Here is an 18,142-nt window from a genome sequence, read left to right as displayed (position 1 = left end):
AACATTTACAGCCACGATCAGCAGTAGGAAGTCGAAAGCTGCTCCTGCTCGTTCGGTACATCTTCTACAGTGCTTCGATTGACGTAGATGGCTTTGGTGTCGCTGAAGGATTGCTCCGTGGCTCCACCATGTGGCCGTTCGATTGTAGATCTGCCACGAGCTTACTGTGGTCGTGCACCAGCAGCCGATCTTCATTGCCACAAAGCGCAACGTCACTGGCTAGGGTCTCTTGCAATACTTCGACTGCGAGATAGCAGCATGGTCATAGCCGAAGTTTGAATTTGGCAATGCAGACCCGACTGGCGAAGCAGCATGTTGCTTAAGCCGAAGCGAGCGTAGCGGGAGGCCGAAAAGACGACAGTAGCCTGACGATGCCGTCATGCGCGGTGGATGCTCCAGTACGCGTAGGAGGGCGACGCGACAGACCGAGAACGTCAGGGTCCTGGGCTGCCGAAGGTCAGGTGCAGTAGCATACCCACCGCGGCCTGCGGAATGAAACAGGGCGTGAGAGATTTTTTGTCGTCGCTGCCATCGGCTCTTTCCACATCCGCTGCTACGACGGGGCAACTGTGGTTCGCGACGTTGCAGTACCGGTTCTCGCAGCAAGCGTATGTACTCAACAGACGGCCAAAGACGACGGGATCAACGCTGCGAGGCGGTGATAGGTGGGCGGGTCGAGCAGCAGCGACAAGGGCTAGGACGACGGCGATGGGAACTTTGCAGGCCGTGGTCATGCGGCGCTATGTGGCATGGGTCTCTGGGCAGTCCATGCTTTACCCCAGATCTCGAAGCAGGCTAGCCGCCTTTGCTGCCGCCGTCCAAGCTCTGCAGGCTCGACCTTGGATTTCCTGGGGAAGTTTGCAGGTGTTGCAGCCCTCACCGATGTCAGCGCAAGCAGCTATCCGCCTGTGTAAAAGCAATTGAAGTCGCCCGGCGGTGCTGAGTGGAGCGCTGGCGGCATAGCGTGCTGTCAGTAGTTGCCCGTTCCTATAGTTAGGCGCTTGACGGCCGCAGCTGCATGGGCCGTGTATGCGAGGCCCATTGTTGTGCGCGCATCTTGCAGCTCCCAGCATCGTTCGCCAGTATCGGTGACAGGCTGCTGAAACTCGCTCTCGGAAGCCCGAGCATGGTCGTGCCTCTAGACCCGTGCGGTACTCTGGGTATCCTCAGGGACGAGTAGCTCTCTCGCCAATTAATATGCAACCGGCAGGCCATTGGAGCTCCACAATCTATCTCCGCCAGGCGAAATGAAGCCGCCCTCGTCGGGAGCATGTTATAGATGCTGCGGCTTGCTCTTCGAGGCCGATTCCACTAATAACGGAGGTGGGTGGTGTGCAGTGTACAGTACTGCAGCGAGGACGATTGCTACAGGGAGCCGAGGCCATAGCTGTGGGCCCCTGGCGCAGTTGCTGCAGCCAAGCCGCGAGTAGTCTTGAAAGCAGCGCTGCTGATCGCAGACGCCCATCGCTGCCTCTTCAGACGCGCAGGTAGAGGCGAGGGCATCGCAACGGAAGTACTCCGGACAGGACCCCTGTGCCAGAATGGCCGTTTGCTGGGGGCTCCACTTGGGAGAAGCCCTGGTGCTTGCAGGCCCGTCGAAGAACCTGGGGCGCTGGCCAGTTGCATGACACACTCGCCGCCTAGCTCCAAAGCTTTACGAGCCGTGAAGTCTGGGGATCTGCTTACAATTCGACGAGGCCGCCGTCGCCGTCGCTGTGCCTGATCTCGACACCTCCAGCTCCCTCGCCACAGCTCGACCGCGTGCGACTTGCTCTGCGTGCTTCCTGACTCTCGCTGCTCGTTGTAATAGCTATCGTCCCGCGAACCTTGGCCCGTGCCCGATTCCCCAGACTCGGCCTGCCCTCTGCACCTCCGACCAATCGTTGTGTCGTCGCCCAATTGCTCTGCCCGGGACCGAAGGTTGTGTCTGCGCTGTAATCTAGCCTTTTGGGCCGTACCAGCCAAAAGCCGCCGGCGCCTCCAGCAAGCACCGCTGGTACAGACGCTTACATCAAGGCTGGACCCTCGTGCTCAACCAGCTCCACCATCTGCCACTGCCTCTGCTACTGCTGACCACAGGCCTCCCGCACTGGCTTCACGCTCTCCGGGACCAGCGGTAGACACGTACGCACGCCGACCTATGTACGGACCGATCCAACTACATCACACGTCCGTTTTCCTGGTACCTTTCTTCCCTCAGCGTAGGCTTGCTCTTGTTGCGAGCCCTTGCCAGGTACCCAGCTTGCCTACCTCCGACCACTTCGACCAAGGTCCCCTGCAGCTATCAATTGGCTTTTGCTGTACATTAGCATTGTCATCCCAAGATCCAATTCCATCTTGATATCCCACTGCTACGAGCTGCGGCCACGAGACGCTGCGTAAACAAGCTCTTAGACGCTCTTTCCACCTTAGAGGCCTACACAAGGTACTTTCGTCTGCTCCAGCTGGTCGTACCTCATCATTCGCTGACATTTGTGTGTGTTGGCAGCCTCTGATTCAGTAGATTCTTTGTTTACTCCGAGAGCTTGCTGCCCCGCGAGCTGCAACGAGCTCGATCCAAGACAGCTCTCATTGCAGTACCATCAGTAGTCCGCTTCCAGTCACCTTGAGGCAAGTGTATTTTCGACTCGATTGTGGACGTGATTGGTGTTTTGCCAATCCGATACATGATCATGGCGAAAGTGGAAAGCACGAGCCTGCCAGGCCCCGCGACCTCGCCGGGCGACGACTCCAACGGTTCAGGCAGCGCCAGCAACTGTAAGTAGGAGCGACTGCCGCACAACACCATGATAGCTGACAAAGATCGCTAATCGCAGCTTCCGCATCTACAGCCAAGCCCGCAACCTCGCCCACCGTCCAGACCTTCCCTCCGCCCAAGAACGACAAGCCCCGGCCGCACGTATGCGCGACTTGCACACGCTCATTCGCGCGCCTAGAGCACCTCAAGCGCCACGAACGATCCCACACAAAAGAGAAGCCCTTTGAGTGCCCCCAGTGTACGAGATGCTTCGCGCGACGCGACCTCCTCCTACGTCACCAGCAGAAGCTCCACCAACAAGGCGCGACCAACACAAGACCCCGCAATGGACGTAGGGAAAGCACGACCGGCCTGCCGCCCAACCCTGCCGCCCGCGTACGCAAGAACTCAGTCTCAAGCAATGCGGGCGGCGCCAAGGGCAATGTCATGAGGCCACGCGCAAACACCATCAGTCACATCGACCCGACCGCCCTCAACAGCTTTCTCGCCACACATGGAACTTCGATAGCGGGCGGAAGGGGAGGCCACCCAGGTCATTCACACCATGCGAGCCTATCGGGAATTAGCCAGTTCGACTACAGGGGCATGTCGACAGCTGCCGGCAACCATGGCCAGTCTCACGGTCTACCAAGACTAGACACCCATATGGGATTCGGTATGGGGGGCGGTCTTCGCACGGCTCCCATCCCAGGCATGGCTGGTTCTGATGACCGTGAGCTCGAGAAGTTCTTCGGCTCGTCAGCGGCCTCTACGATTAACCCGAACCAGCTGCACCACTTCAATGCAGGCATCGCACTTCCACAATCGCCCTTCAAGCAATTCGCCAACCCCTTCGCTGGCAACAACCCTATCGAGGAAGACGATTTCGGCTGGGGCATGGGCATCGACAGCAGCATGGTCTTCACCGGAGCCAACGAGTCGGCTCTTGACGGCTCCTCGCCATCAGCCATCAGCACTGCGAGTCAGGGTGCTTTCAACGACATGATGCTGGACGGCTCAAGCCAGCAAAACTCAGCAGCCATGTGGCACAACCCTCTAGTCGCGCACACCAGCATCAACCCAACCGCCTTCACACTCGACGCCATGGCTCCCGTCTTCCCTGAGCTTATGATGAACAACAACACTTCACAAGAGCTAGGCGATCAGGGTGTTCAGAACGATTTCTACTCGTCTACTCCACCTCCTTTAGTGGCCATGAGCCCTTCAGCTGGTATACCCGGTATGCCGAATCAGTACTTTCAGACGCCCATGACTTTCGCTTCTGATGCCCGCAGCATATCATCTTCCTCATTCAACGGCAGCGCAAGGCACAGTTCTGTCTCATCATTTTCCACTGAAACCATTACAGACTCTACGCGGCAGGCTATGATGTTCAACTTGACTCAAGCCATGGGCTACGGTCATGGAGCTCAACGGAGATTCTCGCAACCCGCAGTAAGCTCGCCTCTGTCCAATGGTACCGGGAAACCTTCAGCCCAGGCTGGTATACTCCCTAGCACTGTCGACATCCAGCGCTACGTCAATGCGTACATCCACTACTTCCACCCGCACTTACCTTTCTTGCACATCCCCACACTTTCTTTTGATACCCCGGCGTATACATACCAACTTCGCTCGGCCGGAAACTACAGCCAAGATACCATGGTTGGTGGTGGTGGCTGTCTCATCCTTGCCATGGCCGCGATAGGTGCTCTGTACGAATATGAGCAGAATGTCGCAAAAGAATTGTTTGAGGCTGCGAAGAAGCTGATTTTATTCTACCTTGATGAGCGCCGCAAAGCTGGACTCTCGGCTGTCAACGGGTCGAATGCCGCAAACGACCACATCAACAAACCACCACTCTGGTTAGTGCAAGCTATGTTGCTCAACCTGATCTTCGGTCACAGCTGTGGCGATAGACAGGCCGCTGAGGTTGCGAGCACCCATTGCGCAGCACTTGTAAGCCTTGCTAAAGCTGCTGGCTTGGATAAGCCAACCGCTCCAGAGCAGACTTCTTCCAGTCCACCCAATCATACTAATGGCGACAATGTGGACATGTCCGACGAATCGAGCTCGCAGTTTGGCCAGCATGCAGATAGTGTGGACGAGCATGCTCAGTGGATCCAGTGGAAGAAGATCGAAGAGCGTAAGAGGACTTACTTTGCTATCTTCTCCATGTCGAGTCTGCTTGTATCCGCTTACGCACATTCTCCACGCATACTGAACTCAGAGATACATCTAGACCTACCCTGCGAAGAGGATCTCTGGTCTGTTGACAGCCCTCAGACGTGGGTGGCTATGGGCGGACCAATGATCGCTCAGCAACGCGGTTTGTCTTTCATCTCGGCCATGACATACCTTCTCGAAGCCAGTTCACGGAATACCACCTCACGGATGCGAAACTCCTACCCCCAGGCATTTGCAGGCGGGCAGCCAATGAACGGACCCTCTGAGAGCGACATCAGGCCCAGCACATTCGGTTGCTATGTGCTGATCAATGCCATGCACGTTTACATTTGGGAAACGCGGAACAGACACAACGGTCGCTTGTGGAAGGCCCAGGAGACAGAGGCCATGCATGCTCAGGTAGAGCCCGCTCTCAAGGCCTGGCAAGTGGCGTGGAGAGCCAACCCGAACCACAGTATTGAGCGCCCCAGCCCGTTTGGTCCTCTTTCCGCCGATTGTATCCCATTACTGGACTTGGCCTATGTCAGGCTCTTCGTCAACCTTGGTCGCGCGAAGGAGCTCTTGTGGCAGCGCGATTTTGACGGCATGGCGAACGAACTTGCCAGAGGCATTGACATCGTCGGCCAAGCAGACGGGACACCTGAGAGGTTTGCATCGATGGATCTCAACTCAGGTTCTCCAGGCCAAATGGGCTCACAGGACCACGTCAGTCCCGGAAATGCGGCAAACGGTTTCTCCAACTCTCAATCGTCCAAACGCGAAAGGCATCTCCGAAAGGCCGCTTTCTACGCTGCTGACTCCCTTTCCATGGCAGACAAACTGGGTGCCTCGTACGCTGACTTCACGGCCCGGGAGCTTCCCAACTCATCCGCGTTGTGCACTTTCGATTGCGCTCAGGTCCTTGCTGAATGGGTTGCAACTGTGCAAGACCGTGTTGGCCGTCATATGGGCGTGCTCGGTAGAGATGAAATCGATTTTGCGGGCGTGCCAGCTGTTGTACTCCTTGAAGAGGAAGACATTAAGCTGCTACAGAAGATCTCTGATATTCTCCACCATGCTGATATGAAGCTGGCTTACGACATATCGTCCAACAACCTACCGATGCTGGGTAGTCTTTCCAACCTCGGACATTGCGGTTACGGAACCAAGTTGCTGATGGTGACGGCTTACATGCTGTCAAAGGCCGCTGTCTGGCCTGGTGAGTCTGCCTGCTCAAACTTGTACAACGTCTGCTAATATGACAGTAGTAACCCACGTCCAAGCTCGTGCACTCGAGGCGCATGCCCAGCACATCAGTCAACGAGCAGAAAACTCGCTTCATATCCAGTAACCATCTGCCTTCTTCGAGCTTGTACAGTACTAGACTTCTTCGGCTGTCGATATGCCCACTGCACCGCGTGTGCCTCTCGGATACCCTTTTTTACACACATTTTCCATCGGGTTACGACATTCCCAAACAACGACCACACCCTCATGCGTTGATGGACTTTCTTGTACAGCTTGCTTCGTTGATCTGGATCAGACGCACTGCTTCGGTCGCCTAGCGACAGCTAGAGCACCGCATCTTCCAGGTACATATTATCCCGGTGTGGATGGTTCCAGAGATACGTGGTGTCACCATCCGTCTGCTCACTTTTGACGACATCGCTGCCAATACTACTCCTGTTTTTGTCACTTCAGGCGTTAGGGACAGGACGCAGGGCGTTCCTTCTCTTCTTGATTTTCCGGGTTTTATTAGGAATTTGTACACATGGCGCTACGTATCGAGGCACATCGCTGGTGAGCAATTGTGTCTGACCCGGCGGTGGCTGTAACACGCGCAGAGTAAGATGATACTACGAACAATCCTTTACGACAACCTGGGTATAGGGTATGGGCGGCGCAAATGGGACAATGGGTCAAAAAGTCAATTTTGATCACGCAGCTAGGGAATACCTGCATCACGAATGAAAAATCTACCACCCCAAACTCCATTATGCCTTGTGACTCCGCGATGTGCCGCTGATACTTCAACCGCCTTCTCCGGTGCAACCCCTACAATGAGATTCAGGTTCACCAAGCATTCTGATTCGCTCGTTGTACTGTGTCACCATCTTAGCGGGTGGCTTACGACTGCGGCGTTGTTCTCGAACCAAGCAGCGGCGACGCCGTTTTGTACCTAAAGATAGCCAAAAGCCATCTGAGCAAGATCAAGATCTGGACCCTTCAACGAGATGAAATCTAGCTACTAAAATATGTATTGCGTGACTTGAACATGTCCTCATCCCCGCGCACATCTCCACGGTATACTACACCACACAAACCCCCCAACCAATCCGCCATCTCGATGACCAACACCTCGATGCTCACACTACCCCAGCGCCCAGCCCAAGCTACACTAAGCCTCACAGCCTCACACCTCTAACCCAAACACACCACGCAGCGCCGCCGCCGCCCTCGCCAAGCTCCTACGCGTAAAACCACTCGTACGCAGATCGAAGCACCAACGCACTAACCCAAATGCAACCACAAACCACGTGTACATACGAGCGTGCAAATCTCCATCCTTCCCTCGGATGCGCTCGGATGACATGGAACACGGCCGGCACCATTGGCGGCGATGCAGCCGGTGCGCCAGCCGCAAGAAAACGTGTACGGTGTCGGAGGTAACTCCGGAGTGATCATGGGATTGGGTGTGGATGGGAATAGCGCGGACATGACATGGAGGGACGGCGCAGGGTACCGGGTCAATCAAGGATGGTGGGCAGGGTCAGGGTCAGGGTGGGCTGGGGAAGGAGGGATCGGGGGAGTGTTGCTGTTCCTGGATTGAGAGGATGAGCAGGTTGATTGGGGTGAGAGGCCGGTCTTGGGATGTGTTGCGTTTTGAGTATGTTGAGCGATGGTGTTGGGGGTGGTAGGGCCGATGATGTGAGATGGGGGTGAGGCTGAGGCTGAGGTTGCGATTGGGTGAGGATGGGGTAGTAGGAATATGTGGATGGGAATTGGAGTCTGGCATGGGATATGGAGTGTGTTTTTGGTGTATACTGTGAGAGCGCGGTACTTTCTATGTATGGATAGCATGGACTTGTTGTGCAAGAGACTTGAGTAGGTGTCGGCTACGGAATTCTACGGAAAACTCAGCCCTCTGGATCTGCAGCCCTGGCTATCCTCCGTTTACGAATTCTACATGGGCAGAAAAATCGAGGTGTAAGGGCTGTCATTCGCGACTACCTGCCATGCGCACGCGAAGAGCTGGCTGCGACGCGTTGATTGGCTAGATTCGGAGCTTGGGTCGCGTACACCTTCCGCTACAGATCGCTCTTTCACGTCAACCACATTCGCGTCTCTGTTTCAGCACATAGCCTATTTATCATCACACTCGATTCACAGAAAGGATAGCAGATAATAAGAAGCGTATCGGTTGTCAGAATGTCACGCCCAGCAGCGCGTAAGGCCGCTCCTAAGGGCGAATACATCGAGACCGTATGTCTCTCCTCCCTTTCCGCATCGACAAAACACCGGAAAAACATGACATACTTCACTTCCTCTCCCCATCACAATCTTCCTCACTTTCTCACTTCATCACAATACAGTCTCGAACTATGGCCCTCCCCACTAACACCACCCCCAGGATTCCGGCAACAAAGTCTCCCGCCGCAGCGCGATCACCGGTACTGCCAACATTACGCTCGGCGGGCGCACTGTCATCATGGCCGACGTGCAACTGCGCGGCGACCTGCACCCCACACGCTCGGCACCTTCTTCGTCTGGTAAGGACGTGACGCCGACGAGCATCAGCATAGGGCGCTGTACGGTCATCAGCCAGGGAAGCGTGATTAAGCCGCCGAGCAGGATTAGTAGGGGCCAGGTGCATTATTATCCGATGAAGATTGGGGATAATGTGTTTGTTGGTACGTTTTGTTCATTTTTCTTTCTTTTCACGTGTCATGTTGTAAGATGGGTCGGGGTACAATGGATTAGAGGACGTGTGGTGTGGTGTGGTGTACGTCATGCTAAGAGTGACAACAGGACCAAACTCGACTGTTCAGGCTATTTCTATTTCTTCTCATGTCCACATCGGGCATCACTGCAATATCGGTCCTTTTGCTATTATTAAGGAAAACGTCAAGATATTACCACATACCGTTGTACCAGCGAACATGGTCATTGCGTCGGGGTCTGTGGTGGGCGGTCAACCGGCGAGGGTAGTAGGCGACGTAGGAGAGGGATGGGGTGTCAGTGGAGGTGGTGGTGGTGGATTGGGTGTTGGTGGTGGAGGGGAAGAGAAGTGGGTGGAAGGTGGCGATCTTAGAGAGCTGGTTAGAAGTATTAGATGATGGTAGGATTTCCGCGTGGGTGGAGAGAAGATAGGCATGAAGGAGAAACATGGCGAAGAGAGGAATGAGATGATATCCAGAGAGGGTTGATGCATTCTTCCAGAACATTGCGAAATGCTATTCCTGGTTCATTGAAGCTACCAAACTACGATACAGGTAGTTCAGATCCCATCTCGAATATGTACCAAGAAAGAAGGCGAAAAGCGCCAGATAATCGAGCGCAGAACTTGCGCAACTCAGCGACGACCAACGACGCTGCATCGTAACTTCCAAGCCAGCCCTCGAATATCGCTACCTAATCATCATATGGACCGTACCAACCGTAGCGTTCATATCACTCAGAATCTCCATGAAACGTATACATAGATCGCAGCGAAGCGTCTCCATTCTCTATCCTAGCTATTACCCGCCCGTAGGTGGCCAACGTATTTACATCCATCTACACCATCTCGTTCCCCTTCTGCGCTTTGACCTCCATGGTAGTCAACTCAAACTCTCTTTTCTGGTAGATACCCTGCGTGTCCCAAGAATCGGGAGAGCTCTCGCTTTTCGTATCGTTGAGGGTGGTTCGTCCATCGGAGTAGATGTGCGCTTTGTGCGTGGATTTGGTGCCGATGGTTGGGCCGGGGCCGAAACCGAAGCCGAAAAGGGATGGAGCTCTGTGTGATGTTAGCGTTTTGCGACAACGACAGTACAAGATGAGGACGTACCGGCTGCGTCGCCTTGTTCCTTCCGCGGTGGACGCCAGCTTCTTCGATGTAAGGGAAGTCTTGATGTCCCGGAGAAGAGGTCGCAACACGGGTATACACTGAACGATGATGGTGCCGACGATCTCCGAAGAATACCAAATGTTGGAATGAGCGTTGCGCCAGAAGTACCACTCGTCCTTCACGTTGCCCTCGTCTTTCCAGCCTGTGCGTACTGCAGATACGATCGCAACAAACATTCCCTATTCCAAAGTCAGTGGTGGATTATAGGGGCATACTTGAAGCGACGCACCAGACTCATGGCAACACAAAGCCCGATCTTTTCCACCTTCCGCATGTCGAGGTTCCACGTGATGACCCAGGGGAAGACTGCGAGGATGAAGTCCATAATGATGTTGTACACGTTGCCGCCTTCCTTGAAGTCGTCCCTGAACTTCGAGTCCAGGCAGAAATCCAAGCGGTACCAGACGTCGTAGGATTCTTTGCCACACACTTTTGCCCATTGGAGAATGACTTTGGCAATCATGTATGCATTCATGCTGCCAATGATGAACCATAATATCCATTGACCCCAGTTCTTAGTCAGCTTGAGCAAAGTGACGGCGAAGGCAGTTTTGGTGAGCGATTGGTTGATCAGTGTTCCACAGGAAGTAATGTTGATGAGTATGTGCATTCGATCGTCCCATGTGTCGGTCACATAGCCTGTGGCATACTCGGTTGTGATGATGGCATTGTTGACAGCAAGTAAGACCTGTTACATCGTCAGCTACGACTATCTGTAAGCCCAACAGGTGTCTTACCCATGCAACGAGGAGGATGTGGTCATCCCACCAGAGACCGTGGCGACGAGTGACTTTGATCCATATCCGGAGCGCCAGGAAGAGTGATGCACCAGCAAACAACGCCCATAGCCCAATGTTCAACTCGAGCGAAGGATCCACGTAGTGGTGATGCGAATCATCGTGGTTCCGGCGGATCATGTTTTCCCAGCGGTCGGAACGGGATGCGGCATAGAAGCGAAATGAAGGAAACCGTAAAGAGTGAGATGTAGTCGCAGACCGACAAAGTTAAGAAACGAACGAACGAATGCCTCCGGCACTCTACACTGAATGACCGGGGTGGTGGGTGGAAGAAACGACGAACAAGAAACGCCGTAAAGTGCGAAGCGGCACGAGGTCTAGATGACATTTGCGCATCCCCGTGCAAGGATTCCAGGGATTTCCTGTTGTTAGCATCGATCACAGCCCAGCAAGCGACAATCTGCTTGACATTCCAGACTCGGAGGTTTTGAAATGAGTCCCATCTCGAAGGGTGGTTGGTGGAACCACTATGCCGGTAGTGGGCAAGCCCCGGGCGCCGTCGCACGATAACAGCTGTATCTTCCGATGTATCCTGGGGAAGCTCGTGTTTGCTAACTGAGATAGACGTTAGTAGGCGAGCCTCCCATGGCTTGTGCTGACGCGGAAGGGCTCCGTCATTTAGTACGCTTAGGAGAAGCAAGCAGAAGCTGCTCAGTGCCCTTTAAGCGGTGGTTTGACGACATTCAGATCAGCGATGGTCATGGCTACTGAGATAGCTGCCACACAGTGGGACAACGTCGCACAGATGTGCGAAACATGGCAAATGCCGCGACCGTGCTTGCTTCTCCTGGGTGTGCGCAACGTTCCAAAGTCGTTCCAACGTCGTTCGAAACAGGCCACGTGCTGGAGACGCCACTGCGTCCGTGTACTGGCGGAGAATTACGACTGCGATTATCCTTGGGGGACGGCTCGATATTAATCGATGCATTGCAAACATCAGCTCAGCTGCGCCGAGCGTGTGGTACGGAATGGGTAGGCCCGGGAAGCCGCAGTTATGCCGACCGGTACCGACTGGCATCCCCAGCGCGCAGACTCTGCTGTTGGGTTTTTTCGCAGAGTTGGACACGAATTGGACAAGAAATCGATGAATCGCGAGGGAAGGGGGTGGAAGGAAGTGTTTCAGATTGAGAAGCGCCGGGTCAGTAGCCGATGCGCTGTTTCGAAACGGGTAAAGCATATCCGGGCGCATGAACGAGGACGTCATTCGATCGTGCGCGCGACGAACACCTCCCTTTTCCTTCTCTATTTCCGACATACCATGCTATAACAAACACATCGGTTAGCAGTATAGGAGGAGTGATGCTGGACACGACTTCAGAGCATTCACAAATGAAGGTTGCGCGATGACACTTCCTCATTACCCAAACCCTGGAGCGAAGATGATCGGGCATGTATAGCGGCATTCCTTCTCTTTCGCTCTTATCTCACTTTCTGTGTAATTTCTTAAGATGCTCGTTCCTTTTTTCCTACTCCCTCCACTTCGCGATGGTTCGACATCCTGTAACGCTCCAACGGCGCGCGATCTCAGGTTTGGATGTAGCGCAACCGCCGTGAACCCAGGACTAAAGGAATCAGAACAAACTACACTCAGGCGCATATCGATTTCAGATTGAGAAATTGCATTCATCCCGTTCGCCAGATCTTGAGTTGATCTAGGGCTCGCTCCTTCTTCGACGCCGTTAGAGACCCGTTTCGCCAGGTGCGCATCGCCGTCCAAGCGGCATGCCAGTGCCTCCTCGAAGTTCTCGGATGCGATTGGCTCGTCCGTGCTTGGAAAATTTTGTCGGCACAACGTGTCTATTAGCCGACCTCAGATCTCTTGGTTGTAGATTTGGGTGGATGGACATGATCTTCAATGTAGCAAGCATCCCTTGTTAAAGGGGTTGAGGGCGCGTGCCCTTGCGACTTGAGAAGGGTGAGCGAGATTGGTGGAGTGGTTGTGAACCAACGTTCGCATAGGCAGCTACGCCCTACGGGAATTGGGCCTCATCGTACCTTGGTATCCGCAGTAATCGCCTGACTCTATCCAACTTGGTGTGAAAACACATCGCAGACATGAGTGGATCTTCAGCAAGTAGTTGTTGTCTCCGTCTGGCAATAGGAGCGACATCATTGGCGGATACGACGATGTTCGCGAAGCTACCCATGGTTACGCGATGATGGGTACTACCAATGCGCCCTTCTGGTGAACCAAGGGATGGATTTGGCGGTACTATTTCTTCATGAAAAACCTAGAATTTTTGTGCGTTTACCATCGCACAACAAACCTCTTCTCACACCTCAAAAAGGAGAACACTATTCACAGCTACATTCAACAACAGGTCCCGGCATACGCAGTTCAGCAAGATGGCTCCATATCTAACGCCGGCAAGCGCACTGCGCTTCGAAACCAGTCATGCCACCAGTTCAACAAGAATGGCACTCTTCTATACACTTACAAGGCCATCCACCTTCTCAAGAAGGAGCCTCACCCTATCTCGCGGCTTCCGATCGTCTATCCAGTCCTTGGGCCCCTACAAGAAGACCGTAGCATCACCAAAGGTTCCACCACCCCGCTTCCAAAGACCGATACCTCGAATCACCCCTTCTATTCCGTCTCCACGGAAGATTAGGTATCGACACACATCCAAGGACAAGAAGCCCGTGTCCAACATCCGCAGATACTCAATCCTCGCTCTACTGTTCACACCCAGTATAACGTTTCTAGCTGTCGGAGTGTTATACGGATATGGATTCAGCGAGCCGACCTCCAAACAAGGGGGTGAGAAAACGGGAGAAGCAACGGGGAAAGAAGTGGGAAAGGCAACGGGAGGGGCATTGAAAGATGGATGCCGGGTGTATACTTACAGCCAACCCTTGCCATGGCAACCCTGGCAACCCTGGCTCGTCGGCTTGTATATCTATGGAAGCTTGGAGTAAAAACTCTGGAAGACTTTTCGATACGCCGTTTTTGTCCCACGGCGGCTGGACCCGGTATCACCCAAGCGGCCACAACGCCGACTGGAGACTATCAACACCTCACCAAAGACGAAATCCTTATTCATCCACAACGACATCCACGTCGAGCTCTCGTTCACATACAATACCAAACCCCGGGAATGGCGCGTACTGCATTTTGAAAAGGAAGAGGTCTCCTGGCAGTGCAGATCAGACCTCCGGTCTCTCAACAGTCAGCTTACATTCCTGCACTGTGTGTATGCTTTCTGATATGAGTATGCCGCTACCTTCCTTCTCTAAAAGACAGTAGGGATGACCTAGAAGTATACATGGCCTTGGGATTTGGTAAACTTTGGTTCTGATACCAATGTAGTCTACAGCGCACCTGTTGTCATATTCAGTCTATTTTATGATTAGCTAGCAACGGGAGTTACCCAGGAGTCTGCATTGCCTTGACATTGTGAGCACGGTTGCGTTTCTGCTGATATATGCCGAAGCGCACCTGTTGTTGTTCAGGTGCATGTCGTGGTTAGCTCGCAATAAGAATATACCAGGACTCCGCATTGCCTTAGTACTTCAACAACCGTCGTCTTGATACTAACGTAGTGGCATCGCACCTGTAACTGTTTTGGTGTACGTTACGATCGGGTACCAAAAGGACTTACCCCGGAGACTACATTGCCTTGGAATCTTAGAAAAGTTCACTCTAATACTAATGTAGACTGCATCACTTCTGCTGTGGTCTTCAGTGTCGTCTTGTGATATTCCATCATGGCAGTATCTCGTATTTATAGCAGCTATGTTTTGATGTCATATAAAGGGACTACCTCAGTCGAGCATATCAAAATGCCCTGACAGTCCACTTTCCGTCGCAAACCTCATCCACTTTCCAGTTGGGCTTGAACCAGAGCTAGCGCCTAGTTGTCAACGGCAAGCAGAACAGCCTCATACTTGTTCTTCCAGTAGAGAGCATCGTTGCTAGGCGCAGCAGCTCCAACACCGTTAGTCTTCTTGGAAACTTTGGCTTCAGTAAGCTCGAGCTCCAGGCCCCGGATGACTTCGTCCCTGTCAACGACCTCCTGGCGGTACTGATCGGCCTTCTTGTAGGTGGGTAGCATCTCCTTGTACTCGCTGTAGGAGCGCTTAGCCAGCTCAGTCCATTCTAGCACGGTCCCCTCGAGCTCTTTGATCTTGTCCTCCCGAGCACGTGCTTCCTCCTCGTTCATGAAAGACGGAGAGCCACCAACAGCGAAAGTGGGGCTCTTAGAGGCCTTGAGCTCGTTGATATCAGCCTTGAGTTTGGCGTTCTCCTCCTTGAGGGACTCGTAGGTCTGTACGGCCATCCTGTGCTCTTTCTGCTTGGCGAGAAGGTCGGTATTCTCCGATTCTAACTGGTCAACCTCGTCATCAAGACCCTCGAGCTTCTTCAGAAGCCCCTCCACCTGGGTCTTGGTCTTGGTTTCTTCCTTCTTGCTGGCGTCCAAATCGGCGCTGAGAGTGCTGACTTGTTCGGAAAGAGTCGACTTTGCCCGCATGAGTTCGGTAACCTGGGGCTCGAGGTCGGCAAGCTTGGTGAGACGCTGCTTCAGCTCGGCGTTCTCCTTCTGGCGACTGTCAAGGTCGATCTTCAGGCCTTCAACTTGCTTGGTCTGCTCGTTGAGTTTCTAAAGCCATGTTAGTTCAACCTGCACTTGACTTGCTTGCTATGTCAAAGCCACTTACCGCGAATGCCTTTCCATGTTCAGTTGCCTGGTTGCTGTAGCGCTCGTTCAGAGCCCTGTTTTCCTTCTTTGCCTTTTCGGCCTCGAGTCTAGCAGTGCTCTCGCCTCCCTTCAACTGGCTGATCATGGTGTTCAGAGCCGTGTTCTTCTGTGTCTCCTTCGCGAGAAGGTCGGCGGTCGACTTGAGCTCGTCGGTAAAGCGATCGGTTGTCGCCTGCTCGTCGGCCTTCGTCTTAGCCTGGACGTCTTCGAGCGCTTTGCGCAGAGTGTCGGCTTCTGCAAGGAGCTGCTTCTTGGATTCCACGAGAGTCTCCAACTCCTTTTCGAGAGCGTCGACTTTGCGAAGATCTTCCTCCTTTGTAGAGCGCGCTTGCTCTAGTAGGTGCGCATAGTTGTCAATCTCGCTGCGGAAGTTGCCCTTCTCCAGCGTCAGGCGTGAGACGCGCTCTTGGAGGGCCTCGAGCTCCTTCAGCTTGTCGGCAGTCTGCTCCTTGTGCGCAAGGAAAGCCTCCTGGTGCTCGAGGATGAGGTTGTGCTGGATGTTGACCTACATGACGTGAAAGAGTTAGTGACTGATTCGTCGGTATGAAAGACCTTTTGAGAGCGACTCACCTTCTTGTGCTGAGTGTTGAGTTCGTCTTGCGAATCCTTGATGGCCTCGTTCACCATCGAGCTGTGATATAAGCTCATGTTGTCACGCTGCTTCTCGAGGAACACAGGCAGCTTCTCCTTGGCGTCATTTGCCGCAGCAAAGAGCGCCTCCAGTTCATTCCACAGGGCTTCGACAGTTGGGTTGGTCGCATCCGGTGACTCTGCGCGGATCAGCTCCAACAGTCGGCGCGTATTGGTGACCGTGGTCGAGACAGTCCTGGTGAACTTTTTGGCATGCTTGGCGACTTGCTCCTTCAAAGCATTACCTTGCGAGATGGCGAGCTGCGCATCGGGGTTGTTCTGGGCTGTGTTGAGGACTACGTGAGCGCCACTGTCTGCGTCAGCGTTGTGGTGAGCGTCTTTGAGGGCCACATCGGAGTTGCCGGTGTTTGGGGTAGTAATCTGCTCCTTGGTGGCGATGACGCTGTCGACAGTGGGGGGAGCAGCAGCGATAGATGCAGATGGGTTGATGGACGTGGCCAAAGCTGCCTTCTTCAAGTGCGGAGCAGCATACTTGGAGTATCCGAGAGAAACGGGGCCCATGTAGGGCTTCGCGGACGCCATGTTGCGTGGTGGATGGAGAGAGCGCGGAGTTCTGTGCTTGATGTGAGTTGCTGTCAATCACTACGATCGGGTGTAAAAGTGAGGTCGCTGTCGCACACGATGCAGTCGGATGCGATGAGTGAGGAATACGACTTACGATTGACTGTAGACAACTATGAGAGTGCGGGATGGCTTTGTTCGAGAGGGTTGGGGGTGCGGTATTCTGGTTGTTGGGGTGAAGCTGGCGCCGTGTTTGTGGACAGAAGGTAGAGGGCAGTCGCGCTCGGCCTCAGGGCAACAACGCAGGCAGGTACTCTCGCCACCCAACCGAGTCAATCTTTCCGATGAGAGTGATGGCGGTAGTCAGGATCCAATCAAGACATGTTCGCGGTGAAGTGAGAAATCATAATTATGGACTATATGGTCACGTGGTCGCGGAGAGAGTCGCTGCCTTCACCTTTTCTCGCGCCAAAACAGCGACTGAAGGAGGTACGGGTAATTGGCAGTCGCCTGCATGCTGAAGTACGCAGACGCCTCATACAAAGGAGAAAATGAACAAGTACGCCGCAATTCACACCCGGCTAGAAGCGAAAGTTTACAGTTTCCTGAGATAATGTAGACTTCTAGTTCTTTGCATTCTTCCTCAACGGGAAGGAAGCAGGAAAGACAGAAGAAGTGGACGATGAGATGAAAACAAAGAGATATGACTACAGGAGTATTCGAGAGATTGATCTTCGAAAGAGACATGAACCTGTTACCTTTGTCGTTACTAGAGCTGCCACCTGGGCAACAAATGTCCATCGTGGTATTGGAACGTAAGCTGAGCAAGAGCCCGCGGACGATAGCAACTCTTACCTACACGCCGAAGTATTGTCATACAAGTTTTTTGTCAGGGCGATCGCGGAATGTTGATTACTTAAGATGTAACTTGTGGAGAGAACAAGTCAACCACTCCAGCGCTCCCCATGGTCCCCACAACCCGCCAAGCTGGACATGCGACCTGGAAACGGGAACGTGGCTCTTGGCTGACTCAGGATACGATGTTGGATCAACGTCCCCTCCAAAACGAACAAGAAATGCTGACAAGGCAATGGCAAAACGCGGCTTAAGCCTCGGTTACGGGACAGAAACACAAAAAGCAAAAGACACGCCATTCTGCTTGCCTGTCAAACCAGGAAGACGGGTCAGATTCCCATTCGGCATGCTGTGTGACGGTCACGTCGGCGTGCGATGGACCACGATGGATCGCGTTGGCCGTGTTCAGACGTGCAGAGGGCACATTTTGATTTTCATCGAGTGGGTTCAGTGTGGAACAGGAGAGTTCCAGACACGCAGGCAGCCGAATACCCGCGCAGAGGACGGTCCGCCCCTTTGAGGATGTTGGAACGGCGCTAGTCCGTTGTGGTTTTGGACGCTCGTGGAATATGTTGCGGTGGGTCCCTTAGACCTGAGAGGCTCCTCGCTATTTATCCAGGTGGCCATG

General features: G+C 53.7%; 4 protein-coding genes across 4 annotated transcripts; 2 read left to right on the top strand and 2 right to left on the bottom strand.

Moving 5' to 3' along the window:
* Positions 1-2,666: 2,666 nt before the first annotated feature.
* Positions 2,667-6,254, top strand: J4E78_001369 (uncharacterized protein; the record flags this gene model as incomplete). Its single annotated transcript, XM_049362028.1, has 3 exons — positions 2,667-2,757; positions 2,817-6,122; positions 6,172-6,254. 3 exons carry the CDS (start codon positions 2,667-2,669, stop codon positions 6,252-6,254), a joined length of 3,480 nt encoding a protein of 1,159 aa, XP_049227311.1.
* A 2,078-nt stretch (positions 6,255-8,332) lies between these two features.
* On the top strand, positions 8,333-9,240 carry J4E78_001368 (uncharacterized protein; the record flags this gene model as incomplete). Its single annotated transcript, XM_049362027.1, has 3 exons — positions 8,333-8,386; positions 8,535-8,814; positions 8,933-9,240. The coding sequence occupies 3 exons, from the start codon at positions 8,333-8,335 to the stop codon at positions 9,238-9,240; spliced, it is 642 nt and encodes a 213-aa protein (XP_049227310.1).
* A 439-nt stretch (positions 9,241-9,679) lies between these two features.
* On the bottom strand, positions 9,680-10,927 carry J4E78_001367 (uncharacterized protein; the record flags this gene model as incomplete). The annotated part of the gene is made up of 4 exons (XM_049362026.1): positions 9,680-9,899; positions 9,951-10,189; positions 10,240-10,698; positions 10,748-10,927. 4 exons carry the CDS (start codon positions 10,925-10,927, stop codon positions 9,680-9,682), a joined length of 1,098 nt encoding a protein of 365 aa, XP_049227309.1.
* Positions 10,928-14,661: 3,734 nt separating this feature from the next.
* On the bottom strand, positions 14,662-16,680 carry J4E78_001366 (uncharacterized protein; the record flags this gene model as incomplete). Its single annotated transcript, XM_049362025.1, has 3 exons — positions 14,662-15,408; positions 15,467-16,012; positions 16,078-16,680. 3 exons carry the CDS (start codon positions 16,678-16,680, stop codon positions 14,662-14,664), a joined length of 1,896 nt encoding a protein of 631 aa, XP_049227308.1.
* Between the last annotated feature and the right edge of the window lie 1,462 nt (positions 16,681-18,142).

This window comes from Alternaria triticimaculans, assembly GCF_023758025.1.
Source record: "Alternaria triticimaculans strain BMP 0046 chromosome Unknown scaffold_1, whole genome shotgun sequence".
NCBI lineage: Eukaryota > Fungi > Ascomycota > Dothideomycetes > Pleosporales > Pleosporaceae > Alternaria > Alternaria triticimaculans.
The sequence above is the reverse complement of the archived record's forward strand: the minus strand, read 5'-3'. Positions and strand labels throughout refer to the sequence as shown.